Source organism: Nycticebus coucang, chromosome 3 (genome assembly GCF_027406575.1).
Source record: "Nycticebus coucang isolate mNycCou1 chromosome 3, mNycCou1.pri, whole genome shotgun sequence".
Taxonomy (NCBI): Eukaryota; Metazoa; Chordata; class Mammalia; order Primates; family Lorisidae; genus Nycticebus; species Nycticebus coucang.
In genome coordinates, this window is record NC_069782.1 from 14,174,269 (window position 1) to 14,198,313 (window position 24,045).

A 24,045-nucleotide genomic window follows, 5' to 3' on the forward strand; every position below is an offset into this window, starting at 1 on the left:
GATAAATGTTATTTGCTTCTCAGAATAAGGTGTTATGAAAATTAAATAAAATTGTAGGAAATATTTTGATTTCCCTGCTGTGTGATATCCAAGTTCTGTTATTGTTTTGAAGGATATGGGAAGACCTGCTCTTGACCTTCAAGAACAAGTTGCCAAATTATGGTCTGCAGATCAAATCTTGCTCCCCACATGTGTCCATAAATAAAGTTTTATTGAAACAAAGTCATGTCCCGGTGTCTCTGTACCATATAGTCTGTGGCTACTTCCAAGCCACAGCAGCACTGTTGAATGGTTGCAGCAGAGATTCTGTGGCCCACAAAGTCTAAAATTTTTAGTATTTGGATCTTAAAGGGAAAATTCAGAGATCTTATAGTCTTGATGGGAACTAATAAAATGCCCTTGTCTTATACAAATTGTTTATTTTCATTGCCTTCAAACTACTTTATTTTATCATATCAATTTCTTGGTCTTCCATGTATGCTTTGGCTTTTCACTTGACTGATACGTTTTATATCATTCTCAGTTCCTTTCACTGTCATTATAAGACACTTTTATCTAGCCACTATTTTCTTGCTATTGAATCTCTAAGGCGTGGTTTTACAACCTTTTTTCTATCATGGCACAGTTGAATCTAGAGTTAAAGTTCTGCGGCACACTTAAATTAGGTTGATCATAAAAAAAAGAGTAATAAAAGGAATATACTCACTGTGCTTTGAACTTCTTTAGAAAGTAATTTAATTAAGGATCATTAAAAACTTTCTTGGCACGCCTAAGATCCTCTCAGCGCACCCCAGCATACCACGGCACACCGGTTGAAAATCACTGCCAGAAGTCATGATGTGTGGGTTTAACCTGCTGGACATGCTCACTTACCTGCAAGGGATTTGATGTGGTCAGTGCCAGCTCAGATGATTCTCTCACCTGTGGCTGCCTGGTTCCCCCTTTTCCAGTTTCATCTGCAGAATCTGGCCTCTTTGGAGTAAGCTCAGAGCTGTGACCTAAGTCTCTGGCTCCAGTACAGTGAGCAGTGAGTCTGCATAAGCCACTTTTTGATGTTTTGTGCAAAAATATCCTTTGTTACCAAAATATCACTCTACAACTTATACTGCGGGGATCTTTAATGCATAAAAACATAGAACTGTCTTTGGAACAAGAATTTAAATACGCATTTAAGAAAACAAAAATTCTAGGCTTTGTAAGAGCCACAGTTTGGTGAAAATACGGATTTTGGAGACAGATTTTTGTCCAAACCTCAGGCCCTTTCACTTGCCAGCTGAATGAGCTTGGACCAGTTATTTAATTTGTTTTAGCTTTAATTTACCGTCCTTTAAATTGGAGAGAGTAACTACTGCGGAGAGCCGGTGAGGGGATTAACTCAGATGATGCGTACAAAGCAATTAGGGTCATCGTGCTGTGCATAATCCTTGTGTGAGGAGGTCTTGGAGAATTATTCAGTGGCAGTCCCTCTGGCAGGTCTCTGAAATTGTGGTACCGGCTATAAAGGAACTTCCTTGCAGAGGAAGTCTTCAGAGAGCCCGGAGTTGCCTTAACCTGCAGGGCAGGCAGCCCATCCCTCCTTCCTCTTGTTTACTCTGTTTTACCCACACTGGTTTTTGTTTTGTCTTATTTCGTGATGGCTTGTTTTCCAGTTTCCCCAGCACAGCGATCTCTTTCCTACTTTACGGGTTTTCTATTCCGCCCCCTGACTTGGACATCCACCTCTCCCACTTATCCCCAGTTCATTTCTTCTTGTTGTTGTTCTTCTGTTCTTGCATCAAATCTCCCTGTCTTGGGCATGTCTTTCCCGCACCAGACCAAGTCAGGTTCTACTCTGGCATTCATTGGTTGTTTTTTTTTTAAGCAAATAAACAAATCTATTTTCCGAGCTCCTAATAGAGTGATTTTCAAGCAGAGGATCTGAGAAGTTTTAATGATCATTATTAAATTATTTTTGAAAGAAGTTCAAAGCATCTTAAGTATAGTCTTCTTTATACTTTTTTTTTTTTTGATCAGCCTAATTGAAGTGTGCCACAGAAGTTAACTATAGGTTCCATTGTGCCATGAGATAAAAAAGGTTGAAAAACATGGGCCTACTCTACGCTAGCAAGTATGCTGGGTGGTGCAGATAGACTGGAAATAAAAAAACATGTGTTCCCTCTGCTTGTTTGTAACTTGCAGTCAGCTAAAGAGAGGCATTGCAGGCATACGGATGGAGTTTGATTTCGCTGTGATTGGGTTCCCGGGAGGAGAAATGCACGCTGCCGTGAGAATCGGTCCACGATCAATGAGTTGGATGTGTGGGGGCCACGGGGGGAGAGTTCCCTGAGGATGGGGACCCTGGGCCTAGCTGAAGGATGAGTAGGAGTGAAATAGACAGGCTCTGGAAGGGGGATCCATGCCGTGGGAACAGCATGGCTGACGGCCTGGCCGTGGGAGAGACGGAGTGGGCAGTGTGCCAGGCCTGGGAGAGTGAGGGCAGGAAAGCTCTGCCGGGACGTCAGTGGGGGCTGAGTGTGCAGAGTCTTGAACCACATGGAGGAGCTCTGTCTTTGTCCTTTGAGAAATCAAAGCCTCTAATGGGTTTCTCGTAGAGGAAAGGGACAAGGTGGTCAGACTGGTGTTTTGAACAGCTCTCAGTGCAGAACATGGATGGGACGACAAAAGGGTTTAAGTCAAGGGCAGGATGCTGTGTGAAATAGGCCACAAAGGTGTTGATACCATATGAGCCTGCTTATGTGAGGGTCCCAGAGTGGGCAAATTCAAAGAGACAGCAGTATAATTGTGGTTGGCCCGGGTGGGGAGTTCATAGTCGCAGAGTTCCCTTTTACATGAGATGGCAGAGTCCTGGAGATGGATGGTGGTGAGGGATACACAAGAGCATGTGCTTCCTGCCACGACCCTTAAAATGCTCATGATGGTAAAATGCATGTTCTGTGTATTTTACCTTAATTAAATGTAATTTTAAACGGGCACAAGGGATCAATTCTGTTGCTGCAGTTAGAGAGAGACCCACTGAGACTTTGAAACATGTAGGTGCTGGAGGGTGGGGGTGCACCTGAGAGGTGATAGGGGAGGCAGAAGAGCTGGGACTTGAGGATGGATTAGCCATGGTGCAGCCGGGAGCCGGGGATAGTGCAGTGTCAAGGGCGGGCCTAGGTCTCAGGCTGGGGGGGCCATTTACCAAGAGCACCCTGTACTTATCACACTTGTAACTAAATAATTATTTGGGCCGTCAACACCTATCAGCAGTTCCTCTGAGGAATGATAAATAACACACAGGTGGATGCCACCTCTGCCTTCTTCACTGAGTGTACCAGACCCTGGCGTGCTGTCTTGCACATCACAGGTGCTGCACAGATATGTGTGCAATTGGAGAACTTGGGATGTATCAAGGTGACCCCTCCACTAGCTGATTCATCACAGGACCAGGCAGAAAGAGATCAAAGCAGCACTTTTTGTTCAAGCCACTTGGAGAATGGGTCTCAGCTGGGTAGACTTGTTTTCTCATCCAAATGAGTCAGATTTAACAGCATCAGCTCTTCTCCTGGGAACATGTGGCATACGCTGTCACAGGCAGACAGACCCTTCACGAGCAGGGTGGCAGGGCCAGCTGAAGGTGCCGAGGTCCTTTACGCAGACCTGCCAGTCACATATAGTCCTCTGCTTCCCCAGGAAGGGGGTGGGCACGGGAGCCTGGGCGTGCTGCCCTGGCAGAGTTCACTCCTCCTGGGTACATGACGGATGAGGTGTGTGTGGAGGGTTAATATCTCGGCTCACTTTTCTTACTGCAGTTTTTAGAGCTGTACTTTTTTTCTGAGGGAGATCTTGGGACTGGCAAAGCCCCGTCCCTTGACTATTTGGGTACGATTGGGGTACCTGTCCCTTTCCAGGAACTCAGTCCGAGACTGGCTTTATAACCTCTCTCTTTTAGTTCTCTTTTTTTCATCTTAGTGCTCTTTAAAACCCCAGGTGTGCATGATGATTTCCGATTACCTAACACTTCACTGTTGTCTGGCTTTTGGAACTGCCAGGTAAACTGGGTGATACGGCCCCTGTCACTTTAGAGCAATCAAAGCTCTTCTCCACCTAGTAAGAAATTTCTCTTGTTTTAAAGGGAAAACACCTTCACGTAAACTGTTTTAAGACACAGATTTCTTCCGTGTTTATCGTCATGTGTATCACACACCGACAAGAATAGTCTGCATTCCTAAAAATCTTCAATCATGCTTCCGAGAAGGGTCCACATGTATTGTGTCTGCATGGCCAAATGCACTGAACACTTTGTGAAGTTGAACAGTTGGGGCTCTAGCAGCTCACACGTGAGGGGTCAGAGTGGGACTTAAATTCGCCGTGAGTTGACTCATTTTAGAGGATGAGACAGGAACACATAAGGCGGGTACGGTTATCCTCTCTTTGTAAGGCTTTGGTACTTTATACGGCACCTCCACTTCATCTCAGCAGACCAGGTGCAATTGCAGGCCTTTCTGCAGAGACCTCATGCTGGCTTTCATCTCCGTGCGGACTCCACGGTGCGGTATCCACATAATGGGCCGTGAAATGCAGCCCTCCGAGAGCTGGGGAATGTCCAGTAAAACTCAGATGGGGTTGCCCGTTCTCCCACAGGGAGGTTAACACAAAAACAAACTCTCTCATGGCCTTGGATGAAGTTCAAGTTCTTGGATGTGCTTACTGAGCCCTCTGTAATCGGCCCCCACCTGTCCTGCCAGCCTTTCCTTCCCTGGTCCCTACGTTATCACAAGGTCTTCAGTCTCATCAAGGCTCCTTGTGTTCTCGGCAAGCGCTTCTCCGGCACCCTCTGCCCTCCTCCCCTGGGGTCCCTTGTTTTCTTATTTCTTGGGGCTTCTGGTATACATATTAGTTAATTTTTCACAAAACCCATAGGCCAAATAAAATACTTGTTTCATTTACTAAGTATTTGTGTCCTGACAACTTAAGAGCTGTTTGGGAAAAAAAAACAAAAACAAAAACATATACATAGGAGAGGAAAATATTGTTACTTCACTGTTAACCACAGTTATTTACTTAGGGGATATGCACGCCTGTTAGGTACTGCAAAATCTCTCCCACCTTGGAATCGGATGGGACAGCTGTGGCACACTGATTTTCACACAGTTAGTGCTTCTTATTATAGTAAGTGCTGAAAATTCAGCTGTGCAAAAATGTAGCCACTAAGGGAATGAGTGCAATCTAATGTTGAAACTGTAAACAACCTCGGGCTAGTGTTTGAGGCAACGTCCAGCAGATACTGAGGCCTGCTGTGCCTCTCTGGAGATTTTAAAATATCCCATGGTGCTCACTGTGGGTTCCCTGTGGCACCCTGGGGCGCCTTGGCACACAGGTCGGGAGGCCTGGTTCCTTGACTCTTCATGCCGTTTCCTCTGCTGAGCGTTGCTCAGCCCAGCTTCTGGACGCTCCAGTTCTGATCTCAGCATGGACGTGACGAGTCCTAGAAGTTTTCCCTTAACTTTCAAGACTGAGCTAGGTGGTGCTTCCTCAGTACACTCTCTCCAGATGTTCTATCTTTATTGATCTTTCCCCCTACTGGACTTTACAGTGACTGATGGGAAAAGGGACTGTATAGCGATATCGTGGGTGTTTCATAATCGTACGGTTTGAATAAATGAATGAAAACATGAAAAATTATTATTGGTTGTCGTTCAGAATGAGCTTGTTGACTGAAGAAATTCCAAGTACTGTGACCAGACAAACAGGTTGACGATACAGGGCTCCTTTCATTTGCAGGAGGATAGCTTTGTAAAAGCCCGACCGTAGGAACATCCCTGTGTCTCTTGCTTTCTGTGGCCCCTTGCTCTCTGTGGTGACGTTCATTCTGCAAACCTCCCTCATTAGGGGCTCACAGCCTCCTGAATTATAACACTGCTAACTGTGGAGGTCAATTTGATCCTTTTGCATTTATTCATGTTGTGAGACATTGACCCAGGTGCACATCTCTCTGGTTCAGACGTTGTAGGTGTAACTTGCTTCAAATGTGTTTGTTCTTTTCTTTAGAGGGAAATACGTTAGGTTGCCTGATGGCTTAAACTCCCAGCATAATGTAGCATTTCAGAAAATACAGCTGTGCTGCAGTCATTTAATCTAGAGGTGATGGAGGCTTGGGGACTCTGATGCGGCTCCTATCTGAGGCAACAGAACAGGAATCTTACACCAGGGCAGGTGGGGAAGGTCTCGCCAGGCCTCAGGAGATGGTGGTCAGCCAGATGCCTGCGCAGTGGTCCTGTCTGTTCTTGGAACTCATATTGCATCAGCAGCCTCCTGGTACAATGGGTGTCAAGGAAGAGGGATGTCCATTTCTTCCACCAGGCTGAAAAGATTCCAATGATTTTTCTGAGCTCTGTGGAGATGATGGTGCTGTAAGCCACCACAGATGGCTGTTTGTATCACTAAATTAAAGGTCATGGTATGTGAACATTGACTAATCATGACAGATAGTCACGGTAATCTTACCAAAGTCATGTGTATCTTCACATAAGGAGAACATCATGTCCGTGCCCTTACAATTCCCTTAGACTTCTTAAAAAATGCTTTTCAAAGCAACCACGTAAGATAGATAGCAAAGTTTGTTGCTCGCCACTTAAGTCTGAGAGGTGTTAAATTACCGTCCCAAGGTCAGTGCAGCTGGTGACCCTTCTGTGTCCTCACCTGTAATGGCTCATTTGCTGCGAGTGGAGCCTTTTCTCCCTGTGCCACAACTTCCTGGGCCTTGAAGACATCAGTAACTTAGCCTGAGGCTTTGGGACTCAAAGTTGGCTGAGCCTTTCCCGTGAAAAGACAGAGGTCTGCTTGAAATGTCCCTTTGATGCTTCAGATGCGCTCTCATGACCTTTCTTTATTGTGTGGGAAGACCCGTTTCTGTCCATCTTTTTATGCCATTAAATACTACTTCCAAAGCTAGAAAAGTGAAAAGAAGCCTCAAGATGTGTGTGTGCAAGAAGGAACTGCATGGTATGTGAAATAACACCAGAGGGGGGACTCGACTGTCCTCTGGTTCTACACCAAACGTTCGGCGAGGGCTGGTGGGCCTGGGGTCTCCCATTTCTTGTGAAGAGGGGGTCCAATCCCAGTCCTTCTCTGCCCGCATCAATGGACATGAGAGATGGATGTGCCAGCACAGCCCCTGACACTCTCAAACGGGCCTTAGAGTGTTCTACCCATGGAAAGGTGCATTATTTTTTTCTTAACTTTTTAAAATTTCAGATTAATATGAGGGTACAAACAATTAGGCTTCATTGTTTGTATTTGTTAGGTAAAGGCCAGGTTGTGGTTGAGCCCTTCAACCAGGAGGTGTGCCCTGTACTCTCACATTGTGCCCATTGAGAGCACACCAATCCCCCTCTGTCCTGGTCTCTTCCCTCTCGCCCCCACGTGAAGGAAACTGTGTTTTTCTCTTGTGTGGGAGAGTAGTTGCTCTTCTACTGGTTTCATATTAGTATTGAGTACATTAGATGCTTGCTATTCCATTCATGGGATACTTTACTAAGGAGACTCTGTTTCACCTCCATCCAGATTAATACAAAAGATCTAAAGTCTCCATCTTTTTTGTGGCTGCATAGTATTCCCTGGTATACACATACCACAGTTGATTCATCCATTCATGGGTTGATGGGCACTTGACAAGATATGGAATCAACCCAAGTGCCCATCCACCCATGAAATGTGTATATTTTTATCAGAAGGACATGGGAGGTCATGTAAGAGAAAGGCTTATGGTTTACAGGTGAAGTGACTTGACCAATAGAATCCATAATAAGATAAATAGTAAGAACTTTTGCCAAGCCCACATCTTATGCTTAGCTTGGGAAGCTAATGCCTTGTGTGTATCATCACATTTGATCTTCAACAATACCTTGAGACAAATGCTCATGGAAGATTCTTCACTCACTTCCAGTGAAGAGCACATCCCATAACCAGAGATCTCTCCATCCCTTCTGTCCGAGTGCTGCTCACTGCCCACCAGACGGGGCACCTCCAGCTGTCGGGTTACTCTCTGGTGCACACTGGCATCACCAATCCCATCAATTAAATGGTGTGTTTGCTGTTATCCAGCCTATTGTGATTCATCTTTTCCACATAATTAAATAATGTAATTTACTTAGCTGTTACATAAAGCAATGAAATATGAGTACAGGAAGGAGCCTTTCTGTAGAAAATTGTAGAAAACTAAGGGCTATACTTTGGAACAACAGTCTAAACGCAAAGCGCCTTAAAAATTGCTGTCCAATGAAATATAGGTAAGACAAACTAAAAACAGGAAAAGATAAAAAAGCATGAAAGAAATTCTCTGCTCTGATGAGTTCACAGATGTTTACCCTGCACGTTTAAGAAACCCAAGCTTGAAGTGTTTGGCACTTTCCTTATGGTTTATGGCAAGAAAGGCGATGTAGAATTTCAGACAGGGGTCATGTCCCGGTAGAAAAGGCCTTTGCCCCACGCCAAACGCATGCATAATTACATGTTATCCACTAATGTAAGATGTCCATCATTCGTACACACCCTGATGGTGCTGGGTAGAGGGTCCTGCTGAATCGCCACCCCCAGTTTACAGATGAGGGAGGGTCATGAACTTAACCTAAAACAAAAAGACTCAGAATTAATGATCCCTGTTACTGTTTTTTTATGCTGCTGTCTGCTTCTGTCTTTAGAATGTCATGGGTATAATTTTAGGCACCTTTTCTTGGCCTCAGTGGCTTTCTTATTACAGTCTGGTATTTTGAAGTACCTGGTTTTTCAAGTCATGTCCTTTCCACTTCTGAGTGTGATGGCTCTTCTCTGTTAGGGTCTCCTTTCCTGTGGGAGGGAAGAAAGATGTGCTGCTCTGTAATTTTCCTCCTCACAAGCCAAGATAAGTGTCATTCCAGAGATAAGCCCATGAGGGATGCTGTTCGCTTTTCCTTCTGGCTTGTTCCGTGGGGCTGAAGCTTCCTGATCATCAGGTGCAAAGACTGAAAAGCGTCAGGAATAGAAGAGGTGGATAGACGCCTTCTTTTTGGAGAAACTCATAACTGTTCCCTCCTCCAGTGACACAACCCAGGTGTGTGTGTTGGCGAGGCTGTGAGTGTGTGCGGGCATGCACTGGGCCCTGTAATCACAGCCCTTACAGACACTATTGCCGTGGAATGCTTCCTTCTCAGAGCTGGGGAGAGAGGAATCTTGTGTGAGCTCTGCATTTGCACAAATGGCATATTTTGGGATGTGGGGTTTATTTCTGCTGAATATCTGGCTTGATTAGCCTGGAGAAGCACTTGCAAAGCAGGTGGGAGCCCCACCCCACCCAAACCCCCCTCCCGGTGGTGGTGTGTGTACAATCAGGAAGTGCATTCTCCCTCCCATTGTGGCTTTGGAGGGGAGTTTGCTTTACATATGCAAATGCAAGCCCCAAGTTTCACTTAATAATTATCAGCTGGAGATTCTATTGATGAGCAGCTGAAGCTACTCATCAGGAGAGAAAACTGTGAGTTAACCACATCCTGGCCGCCCTAGAGCCTCAGAGCAGCCCCTGAATCCTCTGGGAGACTGCAGAGGAAGGTCTCTGGTTCCCCCTGTTCTTCACTCCTTCTGTCTGGCCCAGGCCTGGTAGCTGAGTCTTCCTGACCTGTGTCATCCTGTGTGCACCTGTTCCCTGCCCCTGCCTCCTTTCTGTTGTGTGGGCTGCAGAAAGCAGCATAGACTGTCTGTCTGTAGGAGCAGGATTGCGTACAGCTTTGGCAATGATGGCTGCACGCACTTCCGGCAGTAGCTCTTCTGCTTTTAGAAGGACACAGGGAGACGCTGAGTGTCCAGAGTGTCCAGATTGAGATGTCAGGAGCTTTCTTTCTTTCTGCTTTCCCTTTTCTTTCTTCACCATCCACACTCACCCTCTGAGTACAGGATAGTGTGTATACACACACACACACACACACACTACTGTTTTGTTGAGTTCAGCTGTTAAAAGAGGTTTTGTTGGAATTCTTTTAGTATTCATTTTTCTGCAGGCAGTTCTTTACTTTCCTGATTCTTAGAGTCTAGGCTCCCTCTTATTCCTAAGTGTAGTGAGAGGCCTCCCAGCGAGTTACATGGGAACACAATCTTTACTTCCCAGGAAGAGCAATTTAGAGGCTGAAGGGGAACAAAGTGTTTTGAGAGTCATTTAGATCTTTTTCTTTGTTTGTTTGATTTTTAGAAATTCAGTTTTCTTTAGGAGATGGACTAGGAGGATCCCACAGCTTAAAGCTATTCATATTTTCAGCAGATGCCCCACTTGGGATTTTCCTTATGGTATTAAAATGTATCTTGTGCATTTTTTGTTCATTGTCACTTCCAAGTTTTACTACTTCTTTAGTTCTACACTGTAGGCCACTGTGTAATTGTATAAGAACGAATATTTAAATCACTTATACAGAGGTGTATAAGAGGTTATAAAAGAGGTTTTAAAAGAGGTTTTAAAAGAGGTTAAGTATGTTTGACCGTTTTAAAAGAGGTTAAGTATGTTTGACCAAATATTTGGACACCTGTGGCTTAGTTTAGTTGTCACATCAAATTGACCATCACAAGTCCATCCTTGTTAACCCATACACATGTTCTTAAACAAGACTTGTTTCCAAATAAAGGTACTAACAAGGTAACTATTCTGCCTACTATGATGCAACTTACATGGTGCAACTATCTTGTGTATAAACAAAAAATGCACTCTGTCTTCTTTTAAAAAATTTTTTTTTTCTTTTTGTAGTAAGTCTTGGCAAGTTACTCAGGTTCAATGAGCTTCTGATACTGCCTCTTGAAAATGGGATGATAAAACCTGCCTCAGAGAATTGGGATGATTAAATGAGCTAATTTTGGTCAGTAATGGCTCCAGTCATCATCTTTGTTTGCAACCCATTTCCCGTCATTGCCACTGACCTGTTCCAGTCATTGTATTCACAAGTATTCACTTGTGTTCTTGTTCAGGATATAACCTATTCTTATTCAGGATATATCTACTGAGAGCCTACTATGCATGCTTCTAAACCCTAGAGATAGCATAGTTGACAAAACAGATCCACTAAAGACTCTACTACTATTAAACTTTTATTTTAGAGGCAGAGACTAGCAAATAAGAAGCAAGCGGTGAGATGTGTGCAATGGACAAGAATAAACCAGGGGGTCAGAGAGAGAGAAAGACTGGGGTGCAGAGTGGGCAGGGATGTATTTTAGAGGCTGGTTTACTGATTCTCGGGAGAGTGGTATTTACACAGATCCAAAGGGGACAGCCAACGGCAAGTGCAGGGTTCCAAGGTGGGAGAGCGCTTAGTGTGCCTGAGAAATGTCTGGAAGGCTGGTGTGGCCAGTCCCAAGGGAGTGGAGGAGCATGTTGAAGTCAGAAAGGCAACTACAGCCTCCATGAAGAGCCTTGCAAGTCACCATGGGGTGGGGGTGGGAAGCCAGGAGGGCTTGAGCACGATAGTAATGTCCTCTGATGACCATTTTTAGAGGTCACCTGATTGAGTGGTAAGTCAACAGAGTGAGGCAGGGTGACCAGCTAGGTGGCTGATGGGTGATCCTGGTTAGAGATGGCAAGGGCAGTAGGAAGAGTTTATATCCATAATGTACTTGGAAGGTAGAGCCAGCATTCAAATACATTGCTAATGACATGCATGTGGGCCATGAGGGAAGACATTCAAGAACAAGCCCTAGATTTGGGGCATCACTGTGGGAACAATAGTGATGGAAAGGGGAACAGAGGTTTTGGAGGCGGGCATCCAGGGCTCTTATTGGCTATGGGGGTATCAAGTGACCCCTAAGCTTCCACAGTGTCATGGCCACATAAGAATGCCTATTGCTTACACCCACTGGGCCAGACACTTGGGTAAACAAAGATGACTCAGCATGGTCCCTGCCTTTCCAGCACAGTGTCTGCCCCAAATAGGTGTTCCATCAATATGTGTTGAGGGAATGCAGGTTGGGTAGACAACCATCACACACGGAGTCAGAGCCACTACCTTAGTCTATGTGGTGGAAAGTAATAGGAAGTCCAGTGATGGCGAAAGGAATGGAGGAGCCTGCTAACCCTAAGCAGGTTGGAGAAGGTTCCTAGAATGGATTTTTGAGCCAGGCATTAAAGGGTCTGTGGTAGTTCATCAAGTGCAAAGGAAATAGCACAAATACCAACTGCCAGTCTTGTATCCAGGAACTTAACGTTGGGCTTTTATATGTAGGGGCTCCAGAAATCCTTCTTGGTGAAGATCCCTGGGTCACTAAGTAGTCTTCACAGGCGGAAGGTGCAATTGCAAAGTGCAGGGAATTTCAACAGCAATTCCAGAAAGTCCAGAAAGGCTTCAACAAAGATCTCTTCTTGAAAATCTAATTCTTCAGGGGGCCTCTGCCCTGCAAAAGGCTCTTCTATTTGGGGACAGGAGTTGGGATGCTACACAGGAGGCTCCACCATCAAAGGCTTCTCCTGGGTTTACTGTATCTGGTAGCACTTCTCAGCCTCCTGAGCCCACACTTCTTCTCAACATGCAGAGGAACTCCTGACTTTGCTTCCCAATGGAGTGGAGCTGGGGGTCCTTAGTTGTATTTTTCTTACTTTACTAAGAGTTTCGGAAGCATCTTCCAAAAAATATCCCAGTAGTAGGACTTGGAAGAAAATACCAATCCATCAAAAGTAGAGTTGGCACATTTTAAGCTTAATAGGTATCAGCGCAGTATTTTACCCAAATATCTATATGTTATCTTTGCCAAGTGCCCATCCTGGCAAAGTGCATTATGTCTGTCATGAGGAAGTCCTGGTAAAATCTACTATTACAATATCCTCCCAATCCATTTTAGTAAAACTTCATTCTTTATTTTTTATTTTCTCTCAAGGGATGGTTTAGATTTGTCAGGTGAAAAGAAGGGCTGTACAAGTTTTTTGCTCCTTTTCAGATTTTCATTTCCAGTGTAGATACTTGTGGGAATTAGAGTATAATTTTAAGTTAAACTGATAAAGAAGGGTTGCAGACCACTGTGAAAAAAGGAAAAGAGGGTTGGAAAAACAGGACAGTCCTTTAGAGGCAAAAGGATGTCCAGGCAAGCTTTTGCTTGTGATCGCTTGTTTTTAATTTACAATTGAACTGAGAATCATGACACCGATTTAGGTGACGTGGCAAAGGGGTGCTGTTGAAGGAATCAGCCACATTCACAAGAACAATTGCTTCCATTTCTACTTGAAATGTGTTAGAACATTCTATATGGCAGCTCCTCAAGCCTTTGGTGGGCTCTTTCACCATTGCTAACTTTAACAAATGCAAATAAATAGCCCTATTTGCCTTTGATGAGTAGCTTTCTCTACCAATCTCCTTTCCCGCCTCTTTCTTTCAGTCTCTCATCTCATCTAACTATTATATAATGAGCACTGTGGGCCAGAGTTGGACGCTCATGGGAAGCATGGTTTGCATGAAACATGGCATCCTTAGAAGGTAAGGCAAAGAGTAGGGTGTCTGTATGACAGGAGGCGGCTTTGTCTCAAAGCCAAGTTCATTGCGTAGGTGGTGAGGTATGTCAGAGGGCCCTGAGAATACAGTGCACATCAAGTCAGCCCTCACTGGTGCCGGAGCTCCCGAGACATCCACAGACAGATGGGGCAAGGAAGCCCCCTCCCTGCCCCCATGTTAATCCTCACTTACATGCAGTATGAGAAAGGAGAACTTCTGCTCAGATTTGGCGTGTGTAATTTCAGGTGGAGGGATCAGATAAGAAAACTGACCATCATCACCAATGTAAAGCCTGAAGAACATCCTCTAGACTTAGTTGTGTTTTGCATGTAATGTTCCTGTTATAGTCCAAAGGCATCATTCATGAGACTGTGACCTCCACACCTAGAGAAGGCCATCAAAACCTAAGTGAGTTATCTGGCAGTCCCCTTTCTCCAGAAGAGAGGAACTTCCATAATTCAATTCTGCTGCAGTCCAATTAAAAACATACTCCTTTCCATCTAGAAACAAATTATGGAAATGATGGAAAGGGAATTTAGAGTATGGATGGCAAAAATGATGAAGGGAGTTGAAGGAAAAGTGGAAAACCACCAAGAAATTGACCAAAAATTGACCCAAGAAATGAATGAAAGACAGGATAAGCTTAGAAAGTATATATTGGAGCTTAAAGAATTGAAGGAGGTATTCAGGGAGCTTCAAAATACAGTCGTAGAAAGTTTCAATAACAGAATAAATCATGGAGAAGAAAAAATCTCAGAGCTTGAAGACAAAACTCTTGAGCTAAATGAACTAGAAAAGAAGAGAATTATGGGACTTGACAAAGTGTACAAGCATACAAATTACAGGTACCCCTGAAGAAGAAGTGTCCCAAAGGTTTAGAAGCCCTATTGGTAATCATTCTTTTAAATCTTTTTTTTTTTTAATAAGGGTCCTTTACTTTTCCTATAGATCTGAAATATCACTTGTATACTACACCCCTTAAATAAGATGTCCACAGCAGTAGAGGCACTGAGAAATACCAAAAAACAGGAATGGATGGGGCCAGGGATTTGTTGACTTTCTAGAGTACTCAAACAGCTGCTGTTTACCATTGAAATCTCTCATCTTTCTGTAATCCAAACCAGACATTGTTGTCAATGCTCCACATTAAAAAAAAAAAAGAAGAAAGAAAAGAAAAATCACAGCTATTCATTTTAGTAAATGAGTGTGGCCACCAAGAATGGCAATTTGAAGTTTATGGCAAGCATAGATTCATGTAGTGAGCAAATAGTAGTTTTCAACATACTTAGAATGATGAATATAAAATAAAATGTAAAACCTTTGCTAACAAATCATCCCTTATGGGTCTCTTGATGGGAACAAGATTTTAGGTACCAAAACAATCAAACCTCATTAAAAATTTTTACCATAAAAAAAAGAAAAGAGAAAAAAAAAATTTTTTACCATAAAATACGATGCTCTTCCACACATGTGATCATCACTTTTGGAACACATTAATGGGATTTTATAAGGGCTATGAATATTTCATATAAAATAACACATTTATTGCACTGATTTAAAAAATTAGATCAGTGGAAAAACACAAAATCTTTTATTTTGCCTGCTGTTAAAGAGAAAATTAAGAAATTCTACAATATTTCTGTATCTGAATCTGTAGTCAAGAGCCACATTGATGGCACCCAGTTTATGCTTTGCAAAGGACAAAATCATCATTCTTGTTTAACTTTTAGGTTTTGTTTTTTCTTTTGGCAGATTTTGGCCGGGGATGGGCTTGAACCCGCCACCTCTGGCAAATGGGGCCCCAGTACCCTACTCCTTTGAGTCACAGGTGCCGCCATATTTAACTTTTAGTTTTGATGAATCTACCCAACAAAGGAGATTGTGTCCAACTCTGATATATGTTTGAACTAGCACTCAAGAAGCAGAGGAAGGAAGAAAGCTGCATTCTCAAACTCAAACAATGAAGACCACCACTAGAGTAGGTGGAGTTTTTCAGAAGTAAAAAGTGATTGAAGTTGGTGGCACCTGTGGCTCAAGGAGTAGGGCGCCAGCTCCACATACTGGAGGTGGCAGGTTCAAACCTGGCCCCAGCTGAAAAAACTGCAAAAAAAGTGATTAAAGTTAATGGGCTCAGTGCAGACAGAGGCTGATCAAAGATGGCTGGAATGTGCACCTTATAGAGCTTTCAGTCATGGGTTGATCCTTAGGATTTGGGGTACCTACTCATTTCCAGGATGTTCTTCTGTCCCTCTAATGGTAATTTTCTAAACTGGTGACCTAAGAGAAGACCTTGAGTGTGCTATCCTATCTATTCCGTTTTATAGGAAACACACCACTAAGTACCTTTTTCTTTGTCATGTTCGGTGACTATTTGAATGCTACTAGTAAAGCCCTTCTGTCCCTACCTAGACTCCTTGGACATCAAGGAGAAATATAATTGGCCAGGTATAGAGGCAGAAAGACACAGCCGTCCTGCTATGAGAACAGTAGTTCAAAGACCAACTGCCTCAAACTTTCAGAACTTAGGATATTTGGCAAGAAATATTTGAAGCTTTGACATCATTGAACCTGAAGTTTCAAGGGACCAAAACTGAAACTGGCATCATTGCTCATTAAGACACATTTGAAGCATTTTTAGCATACACCTAGAGATGGGTATAGCAAATTGGTGCTAAGAATGTCTTTATATTCTTGACTTAATGAAGCTCTTTAAGACAAGGTTCCTGAAAAATGATTTTTATGGAAGACAAAAGTCAGATCTCATTCAGCCTATTCTGGCAAAATGATTCTGGGCTTCTTTCCCATCGTGGTTGCAAATTCTTTTTAAAAGCTTGCGAGGAACTCTTTTTCTTACTGCTGTTCTGTCTTTGTCAGAGATCTGTCTCCAAGGCCTTTGCTGGAACTCAAGTTTGCTTTGGTTGCCAAGGATAACTTCCAGAAAAATCACTTCAGGAAATTTGGGGGTAAAACATTCTCTGTTTACCTCGTAACAAGTGAGTGGCCTTTGCATGTCATAACTGCCACTTTGCTTCTCACAGCAAATCTGACTCCACACGTTTGGAACTTAAGAAAATGGCTCAACCTGGGCTTATAAACTGCCTAGAATGGAAATGCTGGTGACACTTTGGCAGACTCAGCTCTCCTGTGGACATCCAGTGATCAAAACTCCAGAGAAAATAATAATGTGAGACTTCTAAGATCGGCCTGAGTTTTCTAAGTTTTTCTAAAATGACTTTGCAAAATTTATTTTGAAATTTCAAATGGCATTGAAGGAGGCATGAATTTTTATGTTAATGAAAAGGCGGGCATTGTCTAAAAAAAGTTGTCACATCCTTAATGAATATAGCCTCCTGTGGAAGAAGAGAAATTGGAAAATTCACTGGAAGGAAGTGACTTGTTATCGGTCAAGAGCCAAGGAAGCTGGACAGTAAGGCAGCTGCAGCATTGGGCCCTGCTTGTGAAAAAGACTCTCATCCAGAAAGGAGGAGAACTGAGAGGAGTTAAACACTTGGAGGAGGTAGAATGCCAGGAAATTAGGAAGGTCTGTGGTTTGGGTGGCATGATAAGATTCACTCTGAGAATCTGGGGCATGGGAACGGGGGCCCAGCCTCAGAGCAATACTGCTAATATCAAAAAGTGTGACAGTGCTGAGACCTTCTTTGCATCTAAGCCAAAGAATCTGGAGAAATGCCTAAGCTAGAATTTTTCAACCTTGACTACACATGAGAATCCCTTGGAAGTAGCTGTTTTTAAAAATTCTGATCCCTAGACTCCCACTTCCGGAGATGCTGAGCTGATTCATGTGGGGTAGGGCCTGTGCACATGAGCATTTACGTTTCCCTAGCGATTGCAATGGTAGCCAGGCTTAAGGGACTAGGGGGCCAAGTAGGAACAACCACCACCACAAATTACATTGGGCTCCTTTGGAGGGGATTGAATAGGAGACAGTCTGGTTTGGTGCAAAATGAACCAGTAATCTGGTGCTTATGAGACTGAGATCGAGACTCTCCTCCTCCGTTTGTTGCTGGGATGACATTGAATAAGTGAAATCTTGTGTCTACTTCTCTTTTTCATCAGTCAAATAGATGTAGTGAGAACACCCACTTCATTACAGTGTTGCATAAATTAGGATGAGGTGACACATCACAGCTTCCAAGGACATGTACTTGGGAGTTGCTGATCCAGGGTTTGTTGAATGTGATAGATGACCTTGAAGTAGATGGTGTTGCTTCTGTACCTCGTCAAACTACACAGTAGCGGAAATAGGATGGAAGGACGTATCCACAACACCTGTAAGGCAAGAACACAGAGAGGTGGGGGTGGGGAGAGGCTAAAGGAGGAGACTAGTGTAATATTTTAAGAAGAGAGTCCATAAACAATGACCACAAACTATGCTGAATCCAGCCCACCACTTGTGTTTGTAAATAAAGTTTTACTGGAACACAGCCACATCAATTTGTTGTATAGTTCTGTGGCTGCTTTTATGCTCCAAATGTAGACGACATAGTCTGCAAAGTGGACCGTGATTGACTTGCTGGGTGTTTACAGAAAAAGTTTGATGACCCCTGTTTTAGGATAAAATGAAAAGCCTTGGCTTGGGATGAGGCGTTAGAAATAAAATGAGATGAGCAAGTGCTTCAAACATCAGGAAGGAAGAATTGGCAGGCCTCGGTGACAGATTGTACGTAGGGTGGTTTTGCCATATAAAGGTTAGAGATGTAGCGGGTGGATGGAATGATGCAGGACAGCTTTCCTGAAATCTGAGGATGAGGGCAAGGTTTTGGTATCCTAGACTAGAGAGAGCTGGGTCTGTCACCCTGGATGTCCTGAGCCCCTTCATGGGAGGCCGTGGCCCTGCCGGGGTTCATGAGCCCCACAGTTCTGTTCATTCAATACCCAGTGCCCGTCGCCAGCACTCTGGAGAGATCCAGAGATGCGCACACACCCCGCAGATTGATCAAGATCATCACCCAGGACATTTCGGATGGCGAGCCCCTCATCTCTGTCACCGCACTGCATGGAGGTTGATTTTCAATTTACCTTTTTTGTTCTGAATCTTAGATGTTTTGATTCTTCATTCAGAACATTCATCTTGAGTGGATTCAGAGATTTAAATTCGATGATAAATTCTTGTTTGTTGAGAAGTTTTAGAGGGTGGAGGAAGATGTTGTCAGCTAAGGTTTTGAATAATGTCTTGTTTGACATTTTTAAACTCAAAGTGGGCTGAACTGCAGATCAACACTTGTACACGTTACGTGACAGAAAGATGCAGCTGTATATAAATAGACTGTGTATATAGATATATATATGTAGATATGTAAGTAATCCTGGAAGGAAAGAGAACAGAGAAGCGAAGTAAGGGGGGCTTATCAACAAAGGATCCACTGTTGTCTTCACACGTCCTACCTGCAGTTCTAGAGGGGTGAGAAGAGAGAAGAAAAGGAAACTTGGAGTATTTTCTCTGCTTAGGCCTGATGCTAGGGGATCTGTACACACACACACACACATACGTGCATACACATACACACATGCCTACGTCCCCATTTTACATATGGAGACAACAAGTCACAACAAAGTTAAGTGCTTTGCTGAAGGTTACGTATTAAAATTCAACTCATCTCTGTCTTGTTCAGAATCCCTTACCCGCACCACTCTGTTTGATCAGTTTGCTTTTCTTGGTTATTTCTCCATCCTCCCCTGGAATTTCATTTTATAATGGTGGTTTAAGATGTGGCACACATTTTTTTAAATGCCTTTTCTTTTTTCTTTTACGTTCCAGATGTCAATCCTTTTTTGAGTTCCTCTTCAAATGCTTCTTAAGTGTAGGAAGTGTGCCAGCTCCCGGGGATAGAGGTTGGGTAAGGGGCTGGGCCACTCAAAGCGTGATACATACACCACTGCTGTCCCAGGATTAGGGTTATCTAGAGAAACAGAACCAATAGTGTATGCATATGCACCTATGTTTATTGTAAGGAATCGATTTACGTGATTATGGAGACTGACAGTTCCCAAGATCTGCAGGGCAAGGTAGAGAGGATTAGCAATGAGGCCAGCATAGTTGTATTACAGTCAGTCTGCAATACAACTGGAACACAGTTTCAACTGTAGTCCTAGTTTCTGCATGTGTAATAGGGATAACTATTGCCACCCCCTTGTGCTGTGATGACACCAAAGACATTATCAGTATGAACTACCTGGCATGGTGCAGATCCATAACAGATGCTGCAGAAAGTGCAACCGTCTGCCTTCCATCCTTCTGATGGAAACTGACGTTCATCATTACCCACTCCTGCTCGGAGGGGCGATGTTAATTGAGAAAACACAATTGCTATTAGCTGCCTATTCTTTTTCATTCTCAGGGGAACTAATTTGGTTTTACCAAACAGGAAGACAGGTTTTGAAAGCTGGGGATGGAGTTTGGAATTGGCCAACTTGGTAACAATGCAACCCTAATCAACCTTTGATTTTACCTCCAATACTGAATCTGCCTCAGTGTTTGATTTGTGGTCCTAGGCAGTGGAATTCAGTGAGTCATATTCGTTGCATTGATAGGAGAGGATCAGGAGCTTTAGGCACTTAACCCCGAGGTGAGAAGAGGAGGGGAAAAAAGGAGTCATATTTGTTAAGGCCCAAAGATGCATCAAAAAGCCCCTAGATAGGCTGACACAGCATGCGCTGCACGGACAGCGCAGGTGAGACATGCAGGGTATAATTCATCACAGTTTGATCCTCAAGTTTTATGAGTCACAGAGATTCTTTGGGACAGTTTGGAAGCTCAGTGGGGTTTAGGCAGGAAGGAGAAAAATGGAAGTCTGGAAAAAAGAGGAATGATTTTTTGACAGATGGCTGAGAAAGGATGATTTTGTAGAGAAGTGACTTTTTTTTTTTGGCTTGGTAACCCCTGAGGCAGCTGCAAGTTTAGCTGGATCCCAGGATTTCTGCAGAGTAGGGACAAAAAGAATTGATAGCTTTGGGTTTGCTTTGTGTCACTGGGACTTTTCAACAGTAAGCATGCATTGAGTACCTATGCTAATTATCCTTGGGAGTTGATGTTTTTACCTTAATAACTTTTTTTCAAATAATTGGCTCTTCGGACAGCTGATTAGGAAAGTATTAAGTGGAGATGGCAGAGGCTCAGACCTAAGAGAATGGGTGTGTGTGTGAATTCTGCTACACCATTCTGGTTGTGGGACTCTGAAAGACCTACACACCCACTTCATACCTCTGTTTTTATCACAGGGTTGTATGATTGTTAACATGGAATGTTGCTGGCACTCAGTTTAATGATAATAGTTTTTCGGGGAAAACCCTGAGATTGGTCATGCTTCTACTTTCTTCTTCCTTGTGGCCCTCCCCTTTTTTTATTTTTAGCATTAACACACCTTCCAACATTTATCAGATATTATGATTTGTTACTACAAAGACAAGTAACTCAACCTTTGCCCTCATTGAAATCTCCCAGTCTTCAGAGGAAACATTTAGTAAACCAATTACTAAATACAGTATGACAGATTCTATAGGAACATGCTGAAGGATATTTTGCCAGCAAGTGGAGGAAGGTTTCCCTTGGGAGGTGATGCTTTTAAAACAGGGTTTTGAAGGATGCATAGGAGTTCACATAGGAAGCGCTCAACAAACCTAGTTACTGCTTTTCTTTTTAGTCCTTCTTTTTCTCTTTTGCTGGCTTCCACTTCTGTATACGTCTTCCCCACTCCTTTCTTTTTCTCTGTCCCTCTTCCTCTTCCTAGTCATAATCCTTTGTTGTTAAGCACATCTAAGAAATAACTCAAGCAAGGACAGGAAGACAGTGCATTTAATTAGGAACAATTTTATCATGACTGTCTTCTCTAAAAAGCACATTAGTTTTCATCACCATGGTAAGTCATTCTGTTCCCAACTTTGTTTCAGGTTCAGTCTGGATGCATTTATGTGTAACATCTGCTTTCCCTTAAAAACGGGAGGGTGCGAGGAGCCTCTCTCTGTGGTGATGGAGGTCTGGGGTACATGGGGGTCTGGGAGCACGGGTCACCTCTGTTAACTCTTCCCTGGTCTTTGCACCCTCAGATGGGAAGCCGGTGTCTCTGTCTCCACTGGAGTCCCAGGCGCACAGCCCCAGGTACACGGCCTCCAGCCAGCGGGAGCGCGAGAGCCTGGAGGTGCGCATGCGCGAGGTGGAGGAGGAGAATCGCGCCCTCCGCAGGCAGCTCAGCCTGGCCCAGGGCCGGGCCCCAGCGCACCGCCCAGGCAACCATTCCAAGACCTACTCCATGGAGGAGGGTACTGGAGACAGCGAGAACCTCCGGGCTGGCATCGTGGCGGGCAACAGCTCCGAGTGTGGGCAGCAGCCGGTCGTGGAGAAGTGCGAGGTAAAGGGCACCAGCAGCCCGGGGAGGCGGCTGCCCCGAAAGTCCTGTTTCCCCCCCAAGACCTGGCAAACACCTCCTAGTTCCGCAGAGCCAGGCACCTGGACTGAGCTGGCATTCTTGACTCTGGCCAGTGTTCCTCCCTGCCTTTGCTGAATGGCCTGGAAAGTCATTTGGCTTCTCCAAGCCTCAGTTTTCCCACCTGAAAAATGGGGGATAAGAAGACCCAATCCACAGAGATACTAAGAGGAGCTAAGTGATGGAACCTACTCCTTGTTTCTTCCTGGTTCATTTTGACATGCTCAGGGTTACTACACCTAGTTGTCATCCCTGGGGAATGTATGTGTGTGTTGGGGTGGGGGTAGATGTTACTTAGACTGTAGTGTGAATGGTGCACTTGGAGTTGTGGCCCTGTTGGGAAGTTCCCTTGAGCCTCATTGTCACTTCACCCTACCAACAGCCTCTGTAGTCCAGGAGCAGAGACTCATCGCTTAACTGAACAGTAATTGGAACTTTCTTGGCTTTAAATATCATTTCCTCCCTTTTAGCGTATGGCTGTCTTTTGTAGCAACTCTTTGGAAATTTGGAACACTTTTCAATTCTCTGTTGCCCCTGCCACCCTCATGGGCTTGCATCCAAGCTTATGTGTGCACCAAAAATACACAAAAACATTCACGCTCATTTTCCACTTCTTCCATTTTTTGCCATGGAGAGAAATTAGAATATGTCTGTTAAGAGCAAGGCCTTTGGAGACACACACGTGACTGAGTTCCTATCCCAGCCTCAGTGGTTTCTGCTGTGAGCACTTGAGCAAATTAACCAAGCTCTCTGAACTTCAGCTGTCTCATCAGTAAACTTTGGAAAATAATACCTGCCTCGTGGAATATTTGTGAATTAAATGGGATGGTGGTATAAAGCCTTGAGTAGTGCCTGGTGCCTGGTCCATTTTCAAAATTATGGGTAATTTTTTATTATTTTTAGTTAAATATCGATATTACCTGCTGTTTCTTTTTACCATTTCCTGGAATAAAGGATGTTAGACTTCAAACTCCCTGAGAAGAGAGAACACTGCAGACTGGTATATGCTGTTCCTGTGAGTGGGATCATTAGTGATATTGGTGATGAGATCCAGAATGTCGCTAAGGAACAGTGGGCTCCTTCCGTGATGATGTACAAGTTCAGTGGTGAGGGAGGAGACTTCAGGCGATCTCAAGGAACCCCTGAGGACAGTAGGCTTTCTCATGGTTTCTGAGCTGAGGAATGGATTGGTAGAGAAGTGTAGAAAGGCAGATAGGGGGCATCCAAGGAGGAAGACCTCATGGGAGTAGTAAAAATGTGAGACACGTGTTGTCATAGCAGGAAAGAATTCAGGGCACAGTGAGTTGGTCACTCAGCTAAGCCTGGACAACCTGGCCAGGGACATGTGGTGCTGGTGCGCCATCATTTGTTTATTCATTCTACAGACATTTATCATACCCATGTTATATAGTTCATGCTGTTCAGTATGTTGAGAAAGAGCAGTGAAGAAAAAAGACAAAAGTCTCTTTCTTATTCTCATTTTTTTGTAGTGGAAGGTTGGAGAAGAGATACCAAAAGCATAAAGAAATAGAAATGTGCGGGTATAATAAATGCTGAATATTTATACAGCCTTGATGACAGATGCCCTGCTCACTTCCCTTTAGTCTTTAACAACCATCACTTGGTTGTATTACTTAATATCTCTATTTTTACATCTCTGGAAATAGAGACTTAGTGTGGTTAACAACGTCCCTTGATCTAGGCTGCTCTGCGGAGGGCCCTAATTTGGGGAGATTCTGTTCTTGTCTTAGCCAAGTCCTGTTTGATTTCTTGCAGGTTTTCTTGTAGTAGGTCACAGCCATGTTGGTAGCTTAGAGTGAGATGGCCCAGGGTGAGGAAATTTTTTTTTTTTCCAACAAGTATAATGTGTATTTACAGTATTGTGACTCAGGTCTACCTAAAGAACTAAAATAGAAAAGGAAAAGAAAAAAAAAGGCACAAGTATGACAGGGGGAGAATAGGAGTTGTGTTTTCTGGGAGATTTCTCTCCACGCCTGAAGTCTTGCAAGCTAGCAGCTTCCCGCCCCTGCTCAGTTTTCTAGGAGGTACAAATTCTATTTCAGAAGCGGGCTCCTGCCCCAGATCCCCTGCAAAACAGTGTAGGCAGAAGACCATTGGCTTTTGAAGCTGGGAGTCGT

General features: G+C 43.8%; 1 protein-coding gene across 3 annotated transcripts in view; it reads left to right on the forward strand.

Moving 5' to 3' along the window:
• LARGE1 (LARGE xylosyl- and glucuronyltransferase 1) overlaps positions 1–24,045 on the forward strand; it is a 559,980-nt gene that overhangs the window by 210,038 nt on the left and 325,897 nt on the right. For all 3 annotated transcript variants that reach the window (XM_053583761.1, XM_053583762.1, XM_053583763.1), the window contains one exon: positions 21,531–21,832. In XM_053583761.1, coding sequence (XP_053439736.1) covers positions 21,531–21,832 — 302 coding nt within the window. The remainder of the gene's footprint in view (positions 1–21,530; positions 21,833–24,045) is intronic.